This window comes from Aulonocara sp. 'chitande type north' Nkhata Bay, linkage group LG22, assembly GCF_057382095.1.
Source record: "Aulonocara sp. 'chitande type north' Nkhata Bay isolate Kocher_YH1m ecotype deep benthic linkage group LG22, A_spYH_male_GT1.1, whole genome shotgun sequence".
Taxonomy (NCBI): domain Eukaryota; kingdom Metazoa; phylum Chordata; class Actinopteri; order Cichliformes; family Cichlidae; genus Aulonocara; species Aulonocara sp. 'chitande type north' Nkhata Bay.
In genome coordinates this window covers 10,040,149-10,065,788 of record NC_141364.1, presented here as the reverse complement: position 1 = coordinate 10,065,788, position 25,640 = coordinate 10,040,149, and the positions used below count along the sequence as shown (strand labels likewise).

Sequence of the window (25,640 nt, the reverse complement as noted above, 5' to 3'; positions counted from 1 at the left end):
TGCAGAACAAGGCCAAATCCTCAACCTTCCACCACCATGCTTAATAGTTGGTATGAGGTTGTTCCAGAGGTCTTGTGCTTTGTTTAGGTGCAACTTAGCAAACTGATGGTATGTCTTTAGAGAGGAAAGGCATCTTTTCATCTTGTTTGTCTTTTTTAAAAATATACCATTTTAGCAGACAAAAAACAAAGGAAACTAAAAGTTTCTCTTTGAACACTAGTGATATTTGAAACTTAATTTGAAGGTGCTAATCATATTGTTAACATGCACTAGCTATGCCCTACAATCTATGTGGTGGATCAAATGTTCAATAAAGGATAGTAAGATGTGATATATAGTGGATTAGAAGCAGAAAATTGCAGAAAATGAAAATGCTATTCAACGTACAATACAGAAAAAAATGTTACTTTGTGTTTTAAGTTTTGATATAGCTTTTCAGTTAGCACCACTTTCTCAAAAGAACCAACAACTACACACTGTTGAAAAACTGTCACTTCTTCCTGTCTCTAATTCCCTGCACCTGTGCCCTTTGTGCCTTCCTTAATTAGGTCTCAGCTAGTCAATATTAGACACATCAAAACTGGCAATAATACAGGTCTTTTGGGCGACACTGTTGAAAAGAATGTGTTCTTAATGACTACCTGATTAAATAGAGTTAAGACTGACTCACTGCACCATCATGTGATATAAGCATTATGTGAAGGTGCAGCCTGACCCTAGTTCAGCCTCAGTTGGTTAACGCAATACACAGACCTTCTGGACTCAGCAGTTTTTTGAGAAGTAATTTTGAAAAGTTTTAAACTGAGTGTTTTTACGTATATTACTTGTGTAAGTTTCTGTAACATGAGTTTCATGAATTTTAGCCTGTGTGTATGTTTTTTTTTTAAAGAATGAGTCCCAATGTTTGTAACACATAATACAAATAAGAAGAGGAGGAAGAAGACTTGAATAAGTATTTTGTTTTGAAAGAATATCCCGGAAGTTGCTATGTCTCGTACCCGTTAGCGTTCCCTTAAGTATGACAGAGGGCGGCGTAAGAGCAGATTTCAGACCGGTTTATCGCCGACGCTGAGGAGGACGCCGAGGTAGAGAGCCTCTTATATTTGTTTGAAAAAAGTTGAAATCGGGATTGTCACGTTAAACAGACTTGACAGTAAACTCAGCAGTCGAGCAGGTAAATATTAATGTCAATCTCGGGTTGCCATTTAGCTGTTAGTTGTCGCTGGCTAAAGCTAACTAACGTCGTTAGCTTACACACAGTTGCTAACGCTACCGTAGACATTTCACCAACTTCGTGTCTTAAAAAAAAGCTTAACACCGATAATAATTCTGCTCTTATTTCAGTTACAACGCCAAAGTCCGGAGTTAAGACATTTCATTCAACTTTAATCTGCCAGTTTATGTAGGTCAGGTGTAGTGGGGAGACAAGAAGACTTCTAACCGACGGGACAGCGAAGCGGCCCGGTTCGACTTCACCGAACGAAGCCGGGGAGAAGATATCACGAACGGCGGAGCTTGGCTGATGCGTGCGGGGCCAGCGGAACCACACTGAACATTTTAATCTACGAGGATTATTGATCATAAAGTGCCGGTTCATCCGGACAGACACCCCCATGAATGGAAATCGGAACAACAGGTGGGATCCCGGACTAACTAACCACCGTGCCTAAATGTGCTAATGTGGTGTTCAGGTGCTGCCGAGTTATTTTGAGCCCGTATGTGGTACTTCTCATACATTTAACATTACAGGTTTTTGAATTAGGAGTTTTCCTTTAATCAATTTGGTGTCATACGTTTTTTTTTTTTTTTTTTTATAAAGTGTTCAGGTTATCATACAGAAAAAAAGCTCAGTGGTGTCTGTTCCCAGAGATTACCGGTCAGTTGAGCGCCTTGCACAAGGGAGACATTTGACCTCGTGGTTTTCTACCAGTTTTTCTTAGACTGGGTTTGAACCCCAAGCATAACCAAGGAGTTGCTGTTGCCTAAGCCTGAAAAATGTTGTATTAACAAACCCTTAAAGGCAAACTTAGCCCCTTAGTATTTGCGTGTTTGCCCCCAAACCAGTCTCACGGGTTTCTTTTTTGACTGTGTAGGTTGTCAAAAGCAGGTGGTGATGCCACCAGGTGTGCTTGAAGACTGGGAGGGAGGGGGTATGTCCCATCCATCCATCCACCCACCCACACTGCTGCCATAGTTACTCAGCCTACTGAATAATGTTTAGTTAACTGCTGTCTTTGTTAATTATGAATCAGATAGGCATGGAGGGTCATAAATCAATTTATTTTTTGCCAGGGGTAGCAGTTTCTGTGTTAATGATTGTGTTGGGAAAAGTCCAGTGGTGGACTGGGAGGGACGAGGTATAGATGTTGACTGGTTCATTGAAGCTGACCCATACTTTCTCCATCCCCTTTACCCGTTTCAGATTTGGGCCTTTTTCAAGCCTGAAAAGTTTTAACAATAAACTTTTTCACTTCAGCGTGTCTGTCTGTTTTCAGACATACCGGCACTACTTTTTTCTCTTTTGCCAGGGCACCATTGTAAATACACTGCTGTGAAAAAGTATTTGTTCCCTTAATGATTTCATATTTTTTTTGGTCATGTTTTCAGGTTTGGGTGTTTCAACTCATCAAACAAATTCTGATATTAGATTAAGAGAACCCGAGTAAAGATAAATTGCAGGTTTGAAATTATTGAATTTATTAAAGTAAAACCATCCATTACCACAGAGTAATGGGCTGTGCCACCCTTGGCAGTGAGAACTGCAATCATGTATTTTCCATAACTGGCAATGACTCTTTCAAAATTTGACTCATTCTTCTTTACGGGGTTGTCTTAACTCATGATTGCAGGGCTTCTAAGAATGAATGCCTGTTTTTAAGTTCATGCCAGTGCATGTCGATCAGATTTAAGCACGAACTCTGACTTTAAGGTCACTCCAAAACCTTCATGTTTGTGGTTGGTGTTTGTTTTTTTTTTTTTTTTTGTAGAGTCTTTCAGTGTTGGATTTGCTGGTGTACTTTGCACATTCTCCTTCAGCATTTTGTTAGAGCAGAATTAATGGATTCAGAATTCAATTATGGCAAGTCATCAAAGTCCTGAAGTAGCAATGGTAGTAAAGGGTGGTAAATGTAAGACGAGCTCAGCAGTGGTTCTTTTCTTAGAACTCTCCCATGGATGCCATTTTTGCCCAGTATTTTGTTGTTGGTTGTTGTGGTTGGTGGTTGTTTTTGTTGTTCTGGGATCTGTGACCTCCTGGGTGAGTCATTGATGTGCTCTTAAAACAGAGAAAACCTGGAACCATTGTGAACCTATTTGCAGTTAATGGAGTGGTTCACTGGAGTCTCAAAGACTGATAAATGTCATTGACTTTATACAGCACCTTAAGCTGTAAGCGGCACAACCCCAGCTCAGCTTCAGTTTATAATTTTTCTATTTATTTATTAATTTTTGTAATGCAGTACACAGATATTTTGGAAGTGAAGTTATTGTGGTTCTCTCATATCCTGTTTAGACTTCATTCTGGAAAGTTTTTTTTTTTTTTGTTGTTTTGTTTTTTAATAAGTTAAACACAGGAAGTATCTGTTTATTTCCTTCAGTAAGCAAGGCTCTGTAATACAATGCAAATTTTATTATACCCAGGATCTTTGTTTTGACTTTGCTTAACCAAACATAAGCAGTCAAGATAAATGATCACACAAAGGTGAATATCAACTGCATGACTGACTGCATGCATGCACGTCTTTATAAGTTGCGTATCCCAAATCCTTCACTCTGCATAGGCTATGCTATGCAAACAGAAGCATGGCAACATGAAATTCACTTTAGTCTGAAAAAGTGCTACTATATTGGTCTAATTGAAGTGTATTTTAAGAAAAAATGGCAAGATCTTTTGTCAACAGATTTGAGTGTCGCAGCTCCATTTTTAAGACAGAATTATTCATATGGCATTGAATTTCTGTTTAAAAGTTTGCAATACTGTTAAGTCCTAGTCTTTCATCTGCTTCTCTTGGGAGTGTGTATATTAAGGGTTTTAGAATAATAAAATTTTAATTGTTTGCAGCTAGTATGAAAATCACAGAATAATGTTGCTTCAGAGAATGTATTTCTTACCAAGGCTCATCAGGAAAATGACAAACTTTAGATGCTCTATAAAGAAATGTTTGACTCCCTTGCATTCCCTCAGAAGAGGTCTTAATGGTGATGCTACTTTTCATAGAATTGATTGGCCAGTAGTTGGTAATTTGTCACGCACTGATCTCTAATCTTTAACATAATCTGCTCTGGTGCAGGGTTATATTTGCAGAGCTGGTAACCATGCCAATGTATTTGTAACAATAAAAACTGAGGCGGAAGTTATCCTGCGGTAATCCTGCTTTCAGTTTTCCCCTCATTAGAGCTGTGATGTTGAGTGTGATGGTAATAAGATGTTTGAACAATTCATACCTATTTATTAACTTGAGAATGAGACATTAAAAAGAGTTCATCTTCAGATTTTATTTTTTCTGCACGTGAGGATTGACTCAGCTTTGCCTATTAAATTCTACTTGATGATCATACTTTGCCTGCTTAATTAAGCAAATTATATTCACACCACAACTATTTAAACACTTGTGTCCTATAAAGTTAAGGAGATTAAACCAACACTTGCTTTATTATTCCAGGATGCACTTTAAAACTTTTAGCTTCCAGTGTTGGTGCTGTGGTGGCTGTACAGTATCTCATCAGTGGAGTTCTTTTAAAATATGTGGGTTAACTACAGCCATGTGTGGGTGGCTGCTGGTTGTGTGGTGCATTTGTACATTGAAGCAGCCTGATAAGTGGTTATTAATCTCTCCATTGTTGCTCAGGCTAAAGTGAGCCTTTGTCTTTTTGGGACATTACTGGTGCAGTAGCTGCTGCCTGTCCTCTGGAAGTGCCAGTAATGGACATTTCAGTTCAACACTTGAAATCAACTCCAGATCTCTTATTTGCCTTAATTTTTCATAAGAATGCAAGGGAACAAAACAAAACTTGTCAGTCAATTGTCTAGTTACTTTCAAGTTTCTGAAAATGAGGGACTGTATTAAGATAATTAAATCCTAAAGATGCTTTTATTAAACCCCTTGAATTAAAGCTGTACATTAATGATATGTTGTTAGTTTATACCATCACAGTGCGCTTCAAAATCAAAGGGGCAACAATTACAAAGATTGTGACATTGTCCAAATACTCATGGAGCTAAATGTCAGCACTTCGGTTACAAAATCCATACTCCGAAGCTTGTTGGGCTGAAAGTTTCTGGGTAATTCCTAACTCAGAATGGAGCTTTTTGGAGAGGCGACTGCATGTAAGAACTTATTAGTCCAATAAACTACATATAAAAACCATGGAAAGTGATAGAAGAGTCCGATATCTGAATAGAAGTCTAATTATAATTATTATTTTTTTTAGTTTTTGCCTTTAGCTGAACTAGAATTTCAGTTGATTAAACCAGACTGGTGGGGGGGGGGGGGGGGGGATCTTAAAATATTTCGTAATTGTGATTTTCTTTAGTCAAAGACGAAAAACCTCTTTGATAGATGCTGGAAATTTATTTGAAAGCAGGAAAAACCCGGGTCATATACTCACACTGAAGACGAAAAGAAATTGCATTCATTTTTTTTTTTTAAAACGGCACATATTTAAATTCACCCCCCCCTTGTTTTTTTTTTTGGGGGGGGGGGGGGGGGGGGGGTTTTTGGTTATTTTTTTGTTTTTAATTTTTCACATCTAGTTTCGGTTAAGTGTAGTAATCCTTATCCTTGTGTTGAATAGACATATACCCAACTAGTGTTTTTATAAAAGCTTAAATAGAATACATGATTTTGACATTTTTGATCTTTTATTTTGCTATACTGATGGCTCTTAAATAGATAATGGGCACCCTGTTACCTGCCTGAGCTATCATATCTCTCAGGAAGAACCTTTTTTTTTTTTTTTTCTTTTTCTTTTTTTTCTCCTTCTTCATTGCAGCTCAGGGATAAATAAGGTAAATCCATGTTGGCCTGCTCTTCCCTCCTCCTGTCGGCACGGTTGTAGTTACCATGGAGAATTATGGCAGCATGGGTGCCGTCACCATGGGAATGGCACAAGGGAATAAAACAACCTGGGGTAACCATCATGCAGAAAGTGTATTGTTTTAGTCAATAATGCCTCCTTATCACACATTCAGATCCAGATGAGAGTTCAGAACCTGAAACAGTTTAACTTTTTCAACCCCCAGTTTCTCAGTTGCACTGATTTCATAGCCATAGTCCTCACTTCATCACTGTTGTAGAATTTCTTTTCTCTGATTCACACTTTCATTTCAGCAGCAACCAAGTGCTCAAAGTCTTGGTGCCTTTACAGCTTCAGCTGTGTATGTATGCGCAAACATTGTCTTGCGGATCCTCTGAGTCACTTTCGTGGAAATTGTGTGGTTGTGTGATGTCATTTTCATTTTCTTTTTTCTTTCAATGTGTATTTTCCAGTTTGGTATTTTATGAAAATTGATGTCAAATAAGCGTGGTGTGTCACTCGCCGCCTTCTCCTGTCTGGCAAAGGCCATGTCAGTCAGAAATCTGTGACCGCCAAGCTGGTCTTTATTTTAAAATGTCACCCAACTCTGTAACCTTTCCTACGGCCATTATCAGATTGATGTGGGAATCGCAGTGTTCGTCTGTGTCTTTCAGTTTTGTCGGTTTAAAATGAGGCAATGCTTAACATCCCTGACCATCAGAACCGGCTTACACTGTCTGCACTTTTCCTCCTTATTAACCACTTCCTTCCTTCAGTTTGCCTTTCTCTCTGTAAGGGTGCTCTACACTCGGTGGTACTGTGGTGCAGTGGTTGGCACTGTTGCCTCATAGCAAGAAGGAAGGTTGTTTTGAACCTCCTGGTAGGTGGGGGCCTTTCCTCCCCCTCGGTGTACTCCAGCATCCTCCCACAGTCTAAAGACATGCACATCTGGGTAATCGGTGATTCCACACTAGCCGTAGGTGTGAATGCAACATAGATTATGTGCTTTCGTACAAAGAATAAGTGCTGTATGAATTTACCGTACACTGAATACATTTGTGTATAAGAGCAAAAATTGAGAAGTGAGATTAGATTTACAGTAAATACTAGTCGGTAAAAGCTAAAACTCTGCTGTTGTTTAACATGTCCATAAAACTGTTTCCATTCCTTTGAGCTTTTTCTGCTGAAAATATAATTAACAAAATAAACAAATATAGATAAATGTAGACTAAAGTAATCCTGCAGCTTGGGAGTGACTTGGGGGTTACTGCAAAGGAAGGGTGTGTCTCTTTTGGACAGACACCGCTGTCAAATTGAAATAGCATCTTGATGGTTTTATTTCAGTTGTCTTGTAATGATTCATTGTATTAACTGCCCAAGGTTGTGGCCTCTTGGCTACTTTAATTTTGGAATAAAACAATAATTATAATTTTATTGTCACTGCTTTAGGAGCCGTTGAAGCCCAAGCGCTGTTCACATTGCCACGGCGACCGGGCTATGGCACCCTTGGAAAATCCATCAAGCTTCTGGCCAACTGTTTTCAGGTGGAAATCCCCAAGATTGATGTCTACCTGTATGAGGTGGACATTAAGCCTGATAAATGCCCGCGGCGGGTCAATAGGTAAGGGAAAATCCCCAAACTTATTTGGTAATTTGGCTCATATTTAACATTACTGTCTGTGTAGATTTTTACAGAAGAACTAACAGGACATTATTTACTTTTCCTTTGCATTTTACACCTACACTTTTATGCATACATTAATAGTGACGCTGCAGTGTGATCATTTGCAGGGAGGTAGTGGACTCCATGGTGCAGCATTTTAAGGTGACCATCTTTGGTGACCGGCTGCCAGTTTATGATGGGAAGAAGAGCCTCTACACTGTGAGCCCACTTCCTGTGGCCACTGGTGGGGTAAGAAACTAGATCCTCTGTGTGGTGTTGGTTTGTTTAGGTTGCACCTGTCAGCAGCTTCTTATCTATGATATTGATTTCTAGTGCCCGAGAGTTGAACTTGTCAGTACGCATTTGTATGTCTAAAACTCACCTGCTCAGGTGGTTCTTATTTTTGGTAACCAGAGTTTTAGTTCAGTTTTCACTTTTATTGATGTGAGCTTGAGTCTTTTATTTATTAATTAATGTAGGCATTATCAGAAGCAAAATGTAACAAATTGGAATTACAGAAATTGGAATGCAAATAAATTGTACTCCCAGCATCAAAGTAGGCAGTGTACACAAATGTGACCACTTTGATGAAAGGGTTAAATTTGAGCTAGTTTTAAATACACAAGTTTAGGTTTAGTTAACTCCAGCAACCTTTTACCCTGGACATGGGGTTATATCAAAGTATAAAGCTGTTTAACAGTTTAGAAATAAATTCCCCTCTTCATTTCTAATCTTGTTCACCTCCACTCAAGTCTTGGTCCCTCCCACCAAAGAGATGTGCAGAGAAAGCACGGAAAAGAAGTCAAATTGAAACTTGCTTGCATAAAGCGATGTCAGTTAAATATGACGCCTGACTCAGATGTTATCTGATTGGTTTTAGCCTGCTATTGGATTTAATGTTGTCGAATAAGCACATCATGTTCACTTTTATGCTTAGGCCCACTTTTGATGAAATTCATAAAGTGCTCCAATGTGACATGATTGTACAGATAGTTTTTATTCACACACACAAATTAAGGGCAAAAAGTTTGATCATCATAAATAAGTCATATTTTGTAGAGTCCTAGAAGTTTTTGTCTTTTAATTGAGAAATGAGAACTCAACACTTGGTACCACTGATTAAGTATAACCCCTGTATCATTTTTTTTTTCTCTTTTCTTAAACAGGTTGATCTGGATGTCACCCTGCCAGGTGAAGGTGGGAAGGACCGACCTTTTAAAGTCTCAATTAAATTTGTGTCATTAGTCAGCTGGCACATGCTACATGAAGTCTTGACAGGACGCGGAGCACCAGGGCCAATGGACCTGGATAAACCTCTGAGCACTAACCCTGTTCATGCTGTGGATGTTGTCCTTCGGCATCTGCCCTCCATGAAGTGAGTTTCTTGTCTTGCACATGTGTGAAGGTTTGTTTTGCTGATAAACACCTTTCTAAACTGAACAACTAGAAAATTATATGAAACATTTGTTCGAATTATTTAATGTTATTTCAAAATAACTGGCATTGATGTCTACTGTTTAGCAAGTGTCTTCAATTGGAAACATTCAATTGGAAACTTCCTGGATATTAAGTTGAAGCCTTTGTCTGAATTGTTCTATTTAATTTCTGAAGGATGATCTGGTTTAAAAATCCAGCAGATTATCTCTAAACTATTCTGCAGTTTACATATATAAGGTTATAGCATCATAAATTGCTCAATCCATCATGCTGTCCTCGCCATCTTTGGTTAATTCCACCAAAGCACTTGAGCAAATGAAATGCTAAATTACATTCTGAATACAATAAGAATAAGTACACTTACCAAGCTCTTATGAAAACAAGTAGATTTACCTGCAACCTCACAGCTGAAACTGCTGCGAAGCTCAGCTGTGTACTCATGTCCTAACAATGTACTTTTTTCCCATTGACCTTGCTGATTGTAGGGCTGCACGATTTTGCATAAAATGAGAATCACGATTTTTTTTTGGCTTAGAATTGAGATCACGATTCTCTCGATTCTCTTTTCCAGTATAAATATTTATTGCACTTATTAACTGCACATCAACTTCGTAACAGTTGAAACTGAACATAAAAACAATAAACATAAAAACAACAAATGTCTTACGTTTTGTTGTTGCCGCAAAATGTTGTACTGCTTGAAATTCCGTCTCCACCGTTGCTCGACACTGCGTGTATAGAGCAGGTAGTGCAACAATAGAAAAATAGTTGCGGGACGGCACTGTGTAGCGTTTGTCTAGGGTGTTGATCATTTTCCTAAATCCCTCGTTTTGCACATTGTTGATGGGAGCCATATCTTTGGTCAGGTGATAAGTGATGGCCTCCGTAATTTCTTTGTGCCTGCGGGAGTTCGACGGGGGAAGCGCTGTATAAGGTTCCCGTTATTGATGTTTGGGTGGTTGACCGGGACGGATTTTCTCCTGTCACTTTCTCGTCATCCCTGACGTGTTCTCCGTCGTTTTTTCCCTGCTAATTTTAGCATCACACGTCACAAGGAAGAGTGAGCGCTTGTTTTCATGCAGATTACGTCCCGGGTCAAAATGCGGTGTCGTCGTCGTCTTTTTTTTTTTTTTTTAAATCGTTGTCATTTGGAAATGAGATCGCACATAAGTATGAATCAAGATCGCGATCTTCTAACGATTAATCGTGCAGCCCTAGCTGATTGGCTCTTAGGGCTGTTCATTTGCCATCTTATTGCATAATTTAATCATAGATTTCGTTCATTTGTCCTATTTCTGTCAGAATGTCTTTGCTTCTTGTTTGCCATTACTCTGTTGCATTTTACATTTAAGTGATTAAAAACTGTAAAGGCTAAATAATGTAATCTGAATTAAACATGTGAGTAGTGTCTTTGTTAGTTAATTCTCAAGTCAGGAAATATGATCCAAAGATGCTCGCATCCTGGAGATATACAGCTCCCTTAATTTATTATGCAGCATTTCAACCACAACAGAGTTGCACATTTCATGTATTGCATTTCATCTACAATACCTCAGGTAGATGTATTTTTAGATTAGTAGATGACCCCACTGGGATTTGAATTTGACATGCAGAGATGGATTAAAAGCATCTTTTTATGTAATCTACCTTGGGATGTGTCATTTGGTGAATCCATTAACCAAAATAACTTTCAGTAACATGAACACAAACCCTCTGAGCCTCCTGTGGTTTGAGACATGAAACTCATGGCTTGTTTTGCTGTACCCAGTGAACTCCACAGGGAATGTCGCTTCCTATCACAGTAAGTGTAATTTCTGTTCCCTGCTTACCTCTGCGTGTCCTCTACATCGTCACCAGGTACACCCCTGTTGGAAGATCCTTCTTCTCCTCCCCAAAGGACTATGACCATCCACTAGGTGGAGGAAGAGAAGTTTGGTTCGGCTTCCATCAGTCAGTACGGCCAGCCATGTGGAAGATGATGCTAAATATTGATGGTAAGGATGGTGAAAGCAGGAACATTTAAAAGGAATGCATGTAGTGAATACGCATATGCTTTCTTGCCCAGATTAGGATGACATGATTGTTACTGTGTGTGCACTAAACTTAACTACTACTAGTTAATCTGTACAAAAGTAAAGGTCTTAAAATTTTTACAAGTTTTACCATTTTTCTCTTTTCTGAGTTTTTTCAGCTGTCTTCTTTTTAGTCACACAGACTTGGAGACAGATTAGCAGGTTGGGGAATGGCTGCCAACCAGTTACTCAAAGAAAATATGATTCCTGATTGGTTGTGAGTGGGCGCTAAATGGTGCAGGCAGTCATTAGATGAAACTAGTTGCTTTATGATTACTTTGGTCACCAGCAGATTGCTGCGGTTGCCCATAGTTTGCGTGGAGGATGCAATTTATGGACCAACGCGTTTGGAAGTTTCACTGCAGTACAGTAGTGGAACCTCATAATGTGACAGAGGCTAAGAATGTTTGCCTTCAGAGTAAAAGTTGCATCTTATTGCTGAATTATTTCAAAAGGTATGTCTATTGCTTTGATGACAAATGTTCTGTTTTCAGTTTCCGTCACACTTTCAGGAATTTATCACAGTGTGGGTAGTTCGTGAGTGTTGGCAAGCAAATTGGTGTCTTCATGCATTCGGTGGGCAACCAGAGCAATCTGCTAGCAACCAAAGCCATCACAAGAAGGTTTTTGCTGCTGTACTCTCTCTGCAAATGATTTCGGAGACTGCCAGCAACCACTCGCCAGTCAGGGAATTAATTCTGCCTTCCCCTTAGTCACCTATCCATAACCAGTCAGTGATCCCTGCCACGTTGAAAGGCCACACTGACTGGTCTCTAGACCTGTTTGACTTATAAGCAGGTTTGCAAATTCCTGTAAACTTCAGTTTGATTTTAATTCTTCTAGTTGAATTCTTCATGTTAATTGGTAAGCTTTGGATGTTTTGTGTTACATTTCATTACATTTGGAAAGGTCTTCTGAGTGTATGCACATTAACTTACGTATTATAATTCTTTTTTTGGCACGATAGTAAAAGCACAAAACTGTAACTTTTAATGTCATTAGGAAATTTTGGGAAAAGCAGACATTTCAGTATTTGTTACTGTTTTGTCACAACAAAATCCAGAATGTGCTACAGCTCTTGGTGTCCAGCTGTTTAATGACTTATAATCAAATTCAGATTTCCCTTTTTGTCTTAATCAAAGCCTCTAAACCAATTCGGCATGTCTTGGCTGTCTACATAAGGCTTCACCATTCTTATATTGATCTGATTTGTTGTTGTGGCACTGGTCAAAGTTGCAACAATTAGATTTTCCCAAAAGTAACTTTTGGTTATGTGACTGAAAATGAATCTTTCTGGCCTACCATTTTGACTGTCCTAACTCATCTTGTGTTTTCTCAGTGTCAGCCACAGCTTTCTACAAAGCCCAGCCAGTCATTCAGTTCATGTGTGAGGTTCTGGACATTCACAACATTGACGAGCAGCCACGCCCTCTCACAGACTCCCACAGGGTCAAGTTCACCAAAGAGATCAAAGGTACATCACAGAGGAGTGACAGCCTCTGCTTGTTTTTTATCACAGTGTCACAGTAATAACATTTTGTTTATTGCTGCAGATAATTTAAGATCGTGTATGTAATTGAGGTATCAGTAGTTCCACTGTTGGGGGGGAGCTAACTGCTTATCATTTAAATCTTTACAGGTCTTAAAGTGGAAGTGACACACTGTGGAACCATGCGTAGGAAGTACAGAGTCTGCAATGTAACACGGCGCCCTGCCAGCCTCCAGACGTACGTTTCCATATTGCTCCCCCAGTAGATGTTAACTCGCACTCAAAGCTGTTGCTGGCTTACAATAACACATTCTTGTTACTTTCAAATCCTCAGATTTCCATTGCAGCTTGAGAACGGTCAAACAGTTGAGCGCACAGTGGCTCAGTACTTCAGAGAGAAGTACAATCTGCAGCTGAAATATCCCCACCTGCCTTGTCTGCAGGTGGGACAGGAACAGAAACACACCTACTTGCCTCTAGAGGTAAGAACTAATGTTGATCGTAGGAGTTTGCCCTAAAACCCTAAAAGAACAGTCTCTGGATTTTAAATCATTAGAGGTTACTTGCTACTGGGATTGAGAACAATGTGCATTTCTCGCTCTACAAAAGACAGTCGACACACGTTGATTCCTGAGGTCTAAATGAATTTTGTGACATGAATTCTTGGGACTGCGAGGTTTAAACCTGGCAGGGCCCTTCTATGGAGTTTCCATGAAGTTGGCATCTAAGAATGTTAGGTTAATGCTGCCTATGTTGGATGACGACACCCTATGAACACAGATTGTTAATCTCAAGTTTCACTTCCTGGTTAAATAAAGGTTTTAGAAAATGAGCTTTTTTTCGCATCTAGGGTCATAGGGTCGACTGTTTGGCCAGTAAGCTCACAATGATTGTGTTGGATTCATAACAAGAAACGCACTACATTAATGGGGTTTTTTTGTTTTGTTTTTGTTTGTTTTTAAATGGCACTGACACATTATTTTTAACACTCAGAGCAGCGCACTACCAGTGAAACACTGCCATGTCCTCATCTGGCCTACTTGTTTTTGATTTATTGAACCTGGGCTCAGTTTGCATGTTACTACTCAATAGGTAGGTCATATTAAAAAAAATTAACCTACCTCATCTTGGGTAGCCTACCTTCATGTTTAACGTTTCAAGCCTTTAGTATTATAATACCAGAATCCTTGAATAAGTTTGGTCTATGACACTATGTGGCTCAAGCCACAGCTTCAACAAGCTCCACTGTCTCCTTTGAGAAGGATGGATGGTGTTAAGCAGCATTGGGCCTTCTCTTTTGTGTAAACTACCCTGGTTTGAGAACGGTTTCTTGATGATTAAGATCATACAGGAAAACTCAAAACTTGTAATAAGTCAGGACACTATCATTTTAACTGAAAGAATTTCCCAAATACAGGATTAATTAGGAGGGTTTGTTTTTTTTTTTGTTGGTTTTTTTTGTTTGTTTGTTTGTTTGGGGGGGGGGGGTTGTGTTTTGGTTTTTTTTGTTGTTCTTACCATTATATCCATCTTGTGATGCTGTTTGTTTTCTCCAACTAATGGAAGTTTAGAAAGGGGTTCTTTTGAGTAGGTAGTTGGCTTGTTAAATACATGAAAATGTAAAATATAGCTTTACAAGTTGATTAAAATTTCACAGAAAAGATATAAATGTGAGATATGTAACTCCACTGCAGTCGGTCTACTGTAGTTTCCATTTTGTCAGTGACTCGTTTGGGTTCAATACCTTCCTGAGAAATGCAGTTGATTCACCGCTTCCACACTTTTGTTTTTACTTTCAGGTGTGCAACATTGTAGCAGGACAGCGCTGTATTAAAAAGCTAACAGACAACCAAACATCAACCATGATCAAAGCCACAGCCCGCTCTGCACCAGACAGACAAGAGGAGATTAGCAGGCTGGTGAGTGTCCTGTAGGCCAAAAGTAATGCAGCATGGGAGATTTAGTTTTTTGGTGTCTTTGAATAAATAGACTTTTGTCCCCTTCTTAGGTGCGGAGTGCAAACTATGACGCCGACCCGTTTGTCCAGGAGTTTCAGTTCCGTGTGCGAGATGAGATGGCTCAGGTGACGGGTCGAGTCCTGCCAGCCCCCATGCTGCAGTATGGTGGCAGGGTGAGCTCTGAACCCTTTATGGTACCTTCCCCTTTAAATCACGCTTCATACGCATGTGTGTGTCCTTCTACATGTCTCTGTGTGTGTTGCAGACAACAGGATTTCCTCCACTTAGCCACAGGAAGAGTTTTTGGGGGTTTTTTGGGTTTGTTTTTTTTTTTTTTTTTTTTTCAGTTTTATTGATACAGCGTCAAACCATAACAGTCGCCTCAAGGTGATTTATATTATTAAAAAACTCCAACAATTAAATGAGCCCCTATGAGCAAGAGCTTTAGTAACAGTAGGAATGAAAAACTCAAATTTAACAGGAACAAAACTTCAGAGGAACCAGGCTTAGGGAGGGGCGACTTGCTGATTCGACCGGTTTGGGGTGAGGGGAGGAAGACGGGATAAAAGACATCCTGTGGAAGAGAGACAGAGATTAATAAGAACCAATGATTAAATGCAGAGAGGTGTATTAACACATTGTGAGTTGGGAAAAGGATGACTGAATAAGAAATACTCAATGGACCATGGGAATCCCCCAGCAGCCTACACCTATTGCAGCATAACTGAGGATTCAGGGTCACCTGATCCAGCCCTAACTATATGTTTTATCAAAAAAAAGTTAAATCTAATCTTAAAAGTAGAGTGTGTCTGTCTCCTGAATCCAAACTGGACGCTGCTTTCGTAGAAGAGGGGCCTGAAATCTGAGGGGGAGAAACAACCTACACAACCAAAACAGTATGGTCTTATGGCGTGTTTGCAACAAACTAGAAGCACAGTTTTCCTTCAGCGCAGTTGCAGAAAGTATGTGTAATGAGGCAAATTTGCACCAGGAAATATCAGCAGAGATGAGGTTCAGCCAAAAAAAGTCCTTGCCGTTGCTTTGAGAAAACCAAGTGGCATCCTGGGATCGTCCTGATTCCACTGACAATCACAAATGGGGTACAATCTTTGTGGCACCTGTTAGCCTCTGCTTCACCTGGTTTCCTTTTGCTGCACTTGGGATCAGCTGTTTGAACCCTATCTATGCAGAGTCCAACACAGAAGCAGCAAAACCAGAAATGAAGCAAAATTGCCCCCTTTAGCACACCTTTGTGCTACTTTCAAGTTAAATAAACCTAAATTGAGGATGAAGAAAGGAGCTGACTGACAGAAAGCGTTCCCCAACATGTATTTCAGCCATGAGATTTCATATATGTGAAGGTGTTGGTGATTGTTTTTTGCAAATTGTGTATATTTTTTCATGTTAAAAAGATTTGTTCTTATGATTAAAAATGTGCAGTTATGCAACTCTCTCTCAAAGGTCAGTGTGCCGCATAGTCAGAATTATTACATGAAAAACATTTATAAAGCAGGTGAATTTCACTTCAGAACGGCTATGCCGTACCACATCATCCACAATAATACAACTCTAAATGTTTACATGATGTTAAAAAAAAAAAAGAAGTCATCATCCATCCTTAACAAAGCACAATACTTTCCAAAATATCCAGAAATCTGTGGCTCTTGACACCAAAATTGTGTGAAAAGGAGGAGATGCTAGCAGGTGGAGATGTGCAACACAAAAGTAAATGAATTTAATTTACTAATTTCATTAAGTAAATGAATTAGCTAGTTTTCCTGTGGAGAAAACCCTGGGAGGAGAAATCATCTTTAATTTGCTTCCACTGTTCGACTACAAACTAATTCAGCTAACATTTTCTCATCTTTCTGAACATGTTTGTGATTTCTGTTTAATTACACCTTAACTCATGAATGCTGTTTAGGGAGATCATCTACACAGATAATGTTGATTTATTTTTAGTGGCTCTGTTTTGCATGTCAATCATAAAATTAATTTTTTTCCCTTTGCATGTGCATGACGAAAGAAAGAATAAAAGCAGCAAAAATATTACCGTACTAAATAATGAGCCAATCAGTCACTCAGCTGATTAAGAAAACCAGCTGAGCTCCCACTAGCTGCTTACGTTTTATGAATCCATACATTGTCATTGTCCATGTATTATATTTGTTTGTGTGACTGCCAGCCCCAGCGGATCAACCCTACACTGTCATTGCAGAACCGCACAGTGGCCACACCCAGTCACGGGGTTTGGGACATGAGAGGGAAGCAGTTTCACACTGGAGTGGAGATCAAGATGTGGGCCATCGCCTGCTTTGCCACCCAGAGGCAGTGCAGAGAAGAGATCCTCAAGTGAGCTTGGTTTGGTTATTTATTTACAAAGTGGTTAAACTGTGAAACAGCACTTAGTGGATATACATATGTTAGACTTGCTTTAGAAGTTAATTTAGTAACAATTTGTTGTAGTTTCAAAAAGTAAACTGAAACAAAGTTTCATTGGTTATTTAAGGTATTTGATTTGTTCTATGGAGGTATAAGTTAAGTACGGATTGTTAATCTTCAGAACCATACTGCTCATTAAACTTTAATTCCCCCCCCCCCCCTTCTTCTTTCAGGAGCTTCACTGACCAGCTGCGGAAAATCTCAAAGGATGCTGGGATGCCTATCCAAGGCCAGCCCTGTTTCTGTAAATATGCCCAGGGAGCTGACAGCGTGGAGCCCATGTTTAGACACCTGAAGAACACCTACGCTGGACTACAGCTCATTATCGTGATCCTACCTGGCAAAACACCAGTCTATGGTACAAAGATCTTTTAATTTCTAAACCAAGTGTTGTTTAACAATAATATCTTTGTGTTCTAAAAAAAAAAAAGAGAGATTTTGAAGTTAAACTCTATCGAAGCAGAAAATGGCTTTATATGTCTGACATATGATTATCAAGCATGCCTGCATAGAGTAAAAGGATGACTAATATTTCTGATTACCCACAGCTGAGGTGAAGCGGGTGGGTGACACCCTCCTCGGCATGGCCACCCAATGCGTCCAGGTGAAGAACGTAGTAAAAACGTCCCCTCAGACCCTCTCTAACCTCTGCCTCAAGATCAATGTCAAACTGGGAGGCATCAACAACATTCTGGTTCCACATCAGCGGTAAGCTCACAAAACTTCAAACTGAAATTAACAGACTTTGATGGTTTTTTGTTTGGTTTTTTTAAACACATTCTCACTGAAGTGCTTATATGCAGTGTTGGGGAGTAACGGAATACATGTACCGCCGTTACGTATTTAAAATACAAAATATGAGTAACTGTATTGCGTTTCAGGTACTGTTTAAAAAGGTGGTATTTAGAATACAGTTACTTTGTTGAAATAAATGGATTACACGGCGGTACTTTCCTGTTTCATATTGTGGCGGTCAGGACCATTTCGGTTTTGTTTGACAGTAGTTCCAGGCGGCAGCGTTGCGGTTGCCATCGTTACAGGGTGACGCTCTCGCTCTGCGTGTTTCCTGGGTGAGAGAGCGCCTTTTTGTTGTTGTTGTGCTAAGCTAATAGGCAGAATGCTACAGGTATCGCTCTAAAGCAGGGGTGCCCAATCCCAGTCCTTGAGATCTACTATCCTGCAGCTTTTAGATGCATCCCTACTCCAACACAGCTGAATCAAATGGTGTGATTACCTCTTCAGCATGCCATCAGGTTTGGCAAAGGCCTGATAACAAGCCATTCAGTTGATTCAGGTGTGTCAGAAGAAGGATGCGTCTAAAAGCTGCAGGACGGTAGCTCTCGAGGATTGGGATTGGGCACCCCTGCTCTAAAGAATGTAGCCTCATGGGCAGTGTAGTCCGTGCTGCAGGGAGAATGGACTGCCATACTCGTTATGTGTCTGTGAGCGCGAGGTGGGAGAAAAAGGGGAGTGGAAAGGTACGAGTTGTCATCGAGCAAAAACGGGAGCTGGAAGCATGTAAATGTAATAATAACCACTGCAGCCAAGAAGAGTGCCTGACGAGCCCAGTTGTAAGTAAGCTATTAAGACTCGACTGTACGCTGTGTTCGTGTTTTCCTCCGAAACAATAAGTTCTGTTGCAGCAGCCTTTCAAGGTCTCTCTCTCTCTCGCAAGAAAAGTTGACCCACACAACAAAGTAAAGCTATTTTTCGGCTACGAGCCCGACACGAACCGACCTATTAGCCAGAGGTCCCTTTACCTCCAGTAATAGTAATAAATCACACAGCAATAGTTCACGTAGTTGTAAAAATGCATGAAAATATAATAAGCAATCCAAAGTATTCAGAATGCGTTACTCTCATTGAGTAACGTAACGAAATACGTTACAGAATACATTTTGGGGCATGTATTCTGTAATGGAATACATTTTAAAAGTAACCTTCCCAACACTGCTTATGACATTATGAGCTAGAAAAAGCTGTGAAATAAATGATTTACAATGTTTATTTGTTTCAAAGTTTAAAACTATGAAAACAGTTGGCGCTTTTTCTCCTCTGTTTTTCTCCTTGAGGTTTGTTTGCCAAAAATCGTTTGATCTGTGTCATTTCATGACACATTGGTTGGTAGATAATTTTTTTTTCTTTTCTCTTACTTCCAGACCCACTGTGTTTCAGCAACCTATCATCTTCCTTGGGGCTGATGTCACTCATCCTCCTGCAGGAGATGGAAAGAAGCCATCTATTGCAGCGGTGAGTCGTCTCGTCAGGAAACATCTTTTTCCTGTTCTGGTTTCTTTCGTTTAAGAAACACTTATAAATTGCAACATATTCCCTCCTTAGCTGAACTGGAGAAAATTATTCATGTATTGGTGTCATCGTGCTTGGATTACTGTAATGCCCTGATTACCGGCTTGGATAAATCTTTTTAGGCTGTACAAAAGGCTGCAGCCAGGATATTAACTCACTCTATTAAGCAAGCTCACATTATTCCTATTTTTTATTTTTAATATTGACTCTCAGTAGATCTTTGGATTTATTTTAAAATTCCTGTACTTGAATACAGAGCACTAAAGAGCATTTCACAGGCTCAGAGTGTTAGTTCCTCTTACAAGATTTAAGATTTGTGAGGTCAAGCTGTGACTACAGTCAGCTGACTGTGGGGACCTTTTAAAAAGCAATTAATCGTTGTTGTTGTTGTTGTTGTTGTTGTTGTTAATAGTGGTTTGAGTACTTGTTCTCGGGCTCATGTTTGCAGTGATGAGTCACAAAACAGGCCGAAATGTATCGGATAAATAGAAATGTTGTTGAAGATTATTTGCACTGTTGATACTATTTAATTGGCTAGGTTAAAGTATTACTTTTGAATTTTTAACAGAAAATGATGGCAGGGTTTTGTTTTTTGTATGATTTTTGCAATTGTCTACACTCCTATAGGTGGTAGGCAGTATGGATGCCCACCCCTGCAGGTACTGTGCTACAGTGCGGGTCCAGAGGCCTAGACAGGAGGTCATCCAGGATTTGGCCTCTATGGTGAGAGAGCTCTTAATCCAGTTCTACAAGTCGACCCGCTACAAGCCAACAAGGATCATTTTCTACAGGGATGGAGTGTCAGAGGGCCAGTTCAGACAGGTACTTTAAAAAAAAAAAATATTGTTCAAGGCTTATTGTTAGTTTTCCTCTGGGTGGAAACTCTTTCAGGCACCACATAAACACCAATTTAACTTGTACACGAAGTTGTTTATTATTTGGTAAATAACACCAAAGAAATGCTGTTTGTTATACCATGAATGTTTAACTAAAATTAGTAACAGGTAATGTGCACATCAGATACGAAGAATAAGTAATTTTTCCCCACTTGTATTGTAATAAGATTTTCTAAAATCTACTTTTTGAATGTGTACTGTATTATTTTGTGTTTAGGTGCTGTACTATGAGCTGCTGGCCATCAGGGAGGCATGCATCAGTCTCGAGAAGGAATACCAGCCCGGGATAACCTACATCGTCGTGCAGAAACGCCATCACACACGCCTGTTCTGCGCAGATCGCACTGAGCGGGTGAGAAATAAACTACCACTTCTCCCAATTGTCCCATTCCTCCGAGGAGTTAATTAGTTAGTCATATTAGAAACTTACTGTTTTTGTATAATGTGGTTAAAATCTGGAAACAATGGCCTGTAATGGTTAATGGAAAGCTGGATGGAAAAACAACCTGTAACTTTAAGTTAAAGGTACAGTGTGTAACCAGCTGATGATGTTTAGTCAAATCACTGTAAGGTGTCTGGAGACAGGAGGGTTGCATGTTTAATCTGCTGGCAATAAGTAATTGTGATAATACTGGAAAGAAATAGGAATGTTTATGCACGTTTTTGGTTATTAGAGCCCTGACTTCAGTTCAGGAGATCAGGCTTGGTGAGGAGGAGTGAGGAGGAGGAGGAGTGAGGAGGAGGAGTGAGGAGGAGGAGGAGTGAGGAGGAGGAGGAGTGAGGAGGAGTGAGGAGGAGGAGGAGGAGTGAGGAGGAGGAGGAGGAGGAGTGAGGAGGAGGAGGAGGAGGAGGAGGAGTGAGGAGGAGGAGTGAGGAGGAGGAGGAGGAGGAGGAGGAGTGAGGAGGAGGAGGAGGAGGAGGAGGAGTGAGGAGGAGGAGGAGGAGGAGGAGGAGTGGGAGTGAGGAGGAGGAGGAGGAGTGAGGAGGAGGGAGGAGGAGGGATGATGAAATGTACAAATTGATCATATGTACTCTTGAAATAGATTTGGGATCTTTAAAAGATAAGATTAAAAGATGTAATTGGACACCAGTCAATGCATATTTGAAAAAGACTTGCTTTTGTAATAAATAAACTCAAATTATTTTCAACCAGTATATTTTTACGTTGTTTCTTCTTATAAGGTGGGACGAAGTGGAAACATTCCTGCTGGCACCACAGTGGACACAGACATCACCCACCCATATGAGTTTGACTTTTACCTCTGCAGTCACGCTGGAATCCAGGTAAGATTTTAAGGACAGACGCAAACTTTCAGGTGACTTTGCCTTAAAGTGAAGCTGAAACAATCTTGGAGCACGTCTCTCATTTGTGAAAAAAATAAATTATTTGGCTTGTGACGTGTTGATCAATTATTACTTGTTAATTACCAGAATTAATTTCCCTTTCTGCCACCTGTCAGTTAAACCTGGAATCTGCCTCTTTCACTCATGTTCATGTTTGAAGCATTTCCCTAAGAACTACACCTCTCACTCTACTGCGTAACTGAGACCTCAGCAGCTGTTGGAGAAGGGAACCCTGTTACTGTCAAACACACAGGCCTACCAGCTTCACCTAATTTTAGCCGCTCATTGTTTGCTGCCTCTCGCTGGAGCTGCTTTCTCTCCTGGGTGCGATTAACTCCGCTTTCCTCCCTCCAGGGTACCAGTCGTCCTTCTCACTACCACGTACTATGGGATGACAACTGTTTCACCGCTGACGATTTCCAGCTCCTCACTTACCAGTTGTGCCACACCTACGTCCGCTGCACACGCTCCGTGTCCATCCCAGCACCTGCCTACTATGCTCACCTTGTAGCCTTCCGCGCTCGCTACCACCTGGTCGACAAGGAGCATGACAGGTGGGGCCCGAATATTTTAATGTTTGTATTTGTGTTTTTCATGAAACAGAGGACTTGAACTTCTAATGACTAATATTGCCTGTACCCTTCGAAAACAACAGTTTCATATGATCACCTTTTTGTTTCAGTCAATCCAAATTAGCATTAATATTTTGCTGTTATCTCTGTAGTAGTTTTTGTAGCTTGATGTAGGCCAATAGTATGACTTTTAATACAACTACAGCATATGTCGTCCAATATGGTGGTTAAACCGCATCAGTGAGGGTTAAATAATCATAGTACCATAGGTTTTCTGGGGGCTAACCATTTCAGGTATCTCTGTATACCTTTGTTATCCTTGTACTTATTTTTTTTAATAACTTTTTTTTTTTTGTCATAGTGCGGAGGGCAGCCATGTCTCAGGGCAGAGTAACGGCAGGGACCCCCAGGCTCTGGCCAAGGCTGTTCAGATCCACCACGACACACTGAGGACCATGTACTTCGCCTAAACACCCCTCCACTTCACTCCACCTCCCAGTTACTCAGCCAGTCTTAGTACCCAACTTCCTCCTGATCCGGAGTGACTCTATGCTGGCGCAGCTTTGCTGAAGCCAAACAACGACGACGGCTGTGTAGGAATGTCCTAGAGGAGTCCAGCCATGTTATGTAATCTGAAACCAGCCAAGGTGCTCCGGACCTCCATCTCATTCTCCCCGTGAGCCGTGTCCTCGCCTTCTGCATTTTACAGACACTCAGTTTTATTTTTATGGGATTATTTGGGGTTTTAAAGGATGGTGGAGCAGCCAGTAATCAAAAAAAATATATTATTTTTGGTGCATTGGTGGTAGAATCACAGAGGACCTGACCTGCTTTGTAACCTCATGTTGAGCCTAATGTTCATGTTTGTTCTTTGGCTTTCTAGAGCCTGTCTGTGTTGTTTCTCTGAGCAAATGTGTGATCGACGTGGCAGCATGTTAGCTTTGGCACCTTTTGTAAATGGGCGGGCTGCCTTAGTGGTTTCTCTTCTGTCTCCCTTTAAGCCAGTTCTGTGTGGTTCCTCAGTCTGTCAGCCAGACAGTAAGCAGCATAACTTTGCACTCTACCAACACAGACACTGAATGAAATCTTCATTTTTCTAAGCAGAGCCACGTACAGCCGTTTTGAGGCTTTGTCGCCTTATTGTGAGGCGAGGTGCATAAACAGAACTATATAAGATTCAAAGTCATTGCCATGAAATGGACTTTGTTCTTGTTTGTCTGACTATTTATGATTTTTCTTTTTCAACTTAAATTAAGAATAATTTACAGCAATAGTGTGTAGATGACCACAAACCTTTGGACTTTTCCCAGTTTTTACTTTTAAAGAGAGGGGAAAAAAACTGACCGATTCAGTTGTGAAGAACTCCTTCAGTGCAATAACGTGTTAAAATGGAGAGCGCAGGTGTGTTTTCATGAGTATTTGTGTTGTTCTTAATGAGATCTGGGAAGTGACAATGAAGATGGAATCAGGAATGTGCAGTATTTGACATTCTGGTGACCGTGTAGGACTGATGCCTCAGACGTGAGGCTCGGTCGTGATGAGGTCTGATTGTGTTTGAGGAGGTTTGTGTTGTTAAAGTGCCTGATATGTTTAGAAATTGAACAATTGGTGGGATGGAAGGTCTTTTTGAAACAGTTTGGGTGCCTCAAAACAGTCGATTTGTTAACAACACACACAGCACACTGGATTGTAGATGATCCTACCGCCAGCCACGTGTGATTGCTAATGTTTGCTGCGTTTTTTGTTTTTCTAAATCACAGATCTGAATATGAAAAATGTTTGAGGTCCTACAGACTCATCATGTTAACCAGAAAAAATTGTTTTCATGATTTTTACAGCTAATCTTTTTTTTTTTTTTTTTTTTTTCTTTTTTTTCGGCACATAGATGATTTGAACAGTAATTATACTTGACCGCTCTCCTTGGTCATGATGTTTTCTAAATGGTGCTTTTGGTCTCCTGGTTCCAGACCTCTAAATGCATTTCATTTGGTTTATTTACTAAAGAAAACCTTTACATCGGCTAAAAACAAAAATACACTCACTGTTCACCAACCTGGTTTTCCCGATGATGAAATGATCAAACTCAAGGCAGCAGCTTTGATTCTTATTTATTTTTCCCTTTTTTTGGTAAATGTATTTAACAATCTCAAACGAGATTATAAATTTTGTGTTTGAGAAGGATTCGCTGTCCCAGCCTTTGAAATTCAGCTTTTTATTGCTGGTTTCTGTCTCATTTGTTTTCACAAACAAATTTGGATTAGTGCAGCTACAAAGGCCTTATTTTCAGTCATTTGCATGTTTAAAAAAATAAATCAGAAGTCTGTAAACTCTGAGGGCGATGCATCAAATTTCTTTTGTTGGCCCCCAAGAGTCTAAAATCTAAATATGTGTGGTTCATTATCATGTATGATGAAGAACGGTAATGTGTTTTCCTTGAAATATAATGAAATTAAATAAAAATGCACAATGCATCAGCTGCTATTGGCCCTGCTGACTGATCTCAGCAGCTATAATCACTGATGCAGGGCCAGTATTTATCTGGTGCATCCCATCCATTTTGAGCTAGCCAGACATGAAAAATTTATGGAAAGAGCTTTATTTAAAAGAAGAAGAAATAATGACAACAAAAACCAGTATCTGACAAGTTGATATAAATTGGCCCCGAAAATCGACTAATCGTTGCAGTTTGAGTGCCAAGATGACACTTTTCTCAAAAGCAGAGTTATCTTTACGTTTTGTTTTTTCCCCCTGGAGGGTTTTTCCTCTATTTGGATTTGCAGGTGGTGATGTTGACATCTTTGTTTATTTTTCAACTTTTAGTCCGTCATTGACGTCTCTGCACTGCTGTTATTGTTGGACACCCAGCCCCACGCAGGCTGTTGCTCATCTCAAACCTTCAGTTTACTTTAACACACATGAAGCCTTCAGGTTTCATCCCTTGGACCAAACCCATGTGCCTGGTCGGGGTGAGTGCTGACGCTCTCCTTGCCACGTGTCACCAGAATCAGCTGCTATAAGAGGAGTTTTATTTAATATTTCAGCAGATAAACATAAATACTGTATATTTATACACAAAAAGCAAAAAGGATATTTTACTGCACTTAACAGAAATTCACGGGGGAGAGAAGTGCTCGTTAGGTTTCTTTATGTTTGGCCGAGGCTGTTTCTTAATGTCAGACATTACCAGCATTTCTTTTAGTTGTTTTTGTTTTGGGGGGGTTGTTTGCTTTTTACTTGAACAATAGCAAAAGTAATGGCGGGCATATTTAACGTTGTTTGCTGGTGCTCTGGTCGTCTCTGTAAGTTGACCTTTAGACAGCCTTATTACAGGAACCCCCTTCTCCACTAGTGATGCCACAGGACTTCAGATGCCTTTTTTTTTCCCCTTTTAAAGAAAAAAAAAACATATTTATATTTACATTTAATAATGAAATACATGTATTGC

At 40.0% G+C, this 25,640-nt stretch overlaps 1 protein-coding gene across 4 annotated transcripts; it reads left to right on the top strand.

Annotated features, from left to right (window-relative positions):
* The first annotated feature begins 826 nt into the window (after positions 1-826).
* Positions 827-24,528, top strand: ago3b (argonaute RISC catalytic component 3b). 4 transcript variants are annotated; one of them, XM_086279388.1, is made up of 20 exons: positions 827-1,174; positions 1,398-1,636; positions 7,465-7,636; positions 7,807-7,927; positions 8,845-9,053; positions 10,973-11,109; positions 12,527-12,661; positions 12,827-12,914; positions 13,011-13,158; positions 14,476-14,595; positions 14,685-14,807; positions 16,853-16,986; positions 17,250-17,434; positions 17,625-17,784; positions 19,236-19,326; positions 20,011-20,205; positions 20,497-20,631; positions 21,462-21,563; positions 21,978-22,177; positions 22,557-24,528. In XM_086279388.1, exons 2-20 carry the CDS (start codon positions 1,618-1,620, stop codon positions 22,663-22,665), a joined length of 2,583 nt encoding a protein of 860 aa, XP_086135514.1. In that variant the 5' UTR covers positions 827-1,174; positions 1,398-1,617; the 3' UTR covers positions 22,666-24,528. The 4 variants fall into 4 exon arrangements, with proteins under 4 accessions (XP_086135514.1, XP_086135513.1, XP_086135511.1 ...); XM_086279387.1 differs by having other exon boundaries at positions 828-1,085; positions 14,685-14,828; XM_086279385.1 differs by having other exon boundaries at positions 828-1,174; positions 14,685-14,828.
* Positions 24,529-25,640: the final 1,112 nt, after the last annotated feature.

Excerpts from the sequence above, each read along its gene's own strand:
- ago3b (XM_086279387.1), top strand. Across the intron at positions 7,637-7,806 it reads TGCCCGCGGCGGGTCAATAG|GGAGGTAGTGGACTCCATGG; the intron begins GTAAGGGAAAAT and ends GATCATTTGCAG. Across the intron at positions 21,564-21,977 it reads GCAGTCACGCTGGAATCCAG|GGTACCAGTCGTCCTTCTCA; the intron begins GTAAGATTTTAA and ends TCCTCCCTCCAG.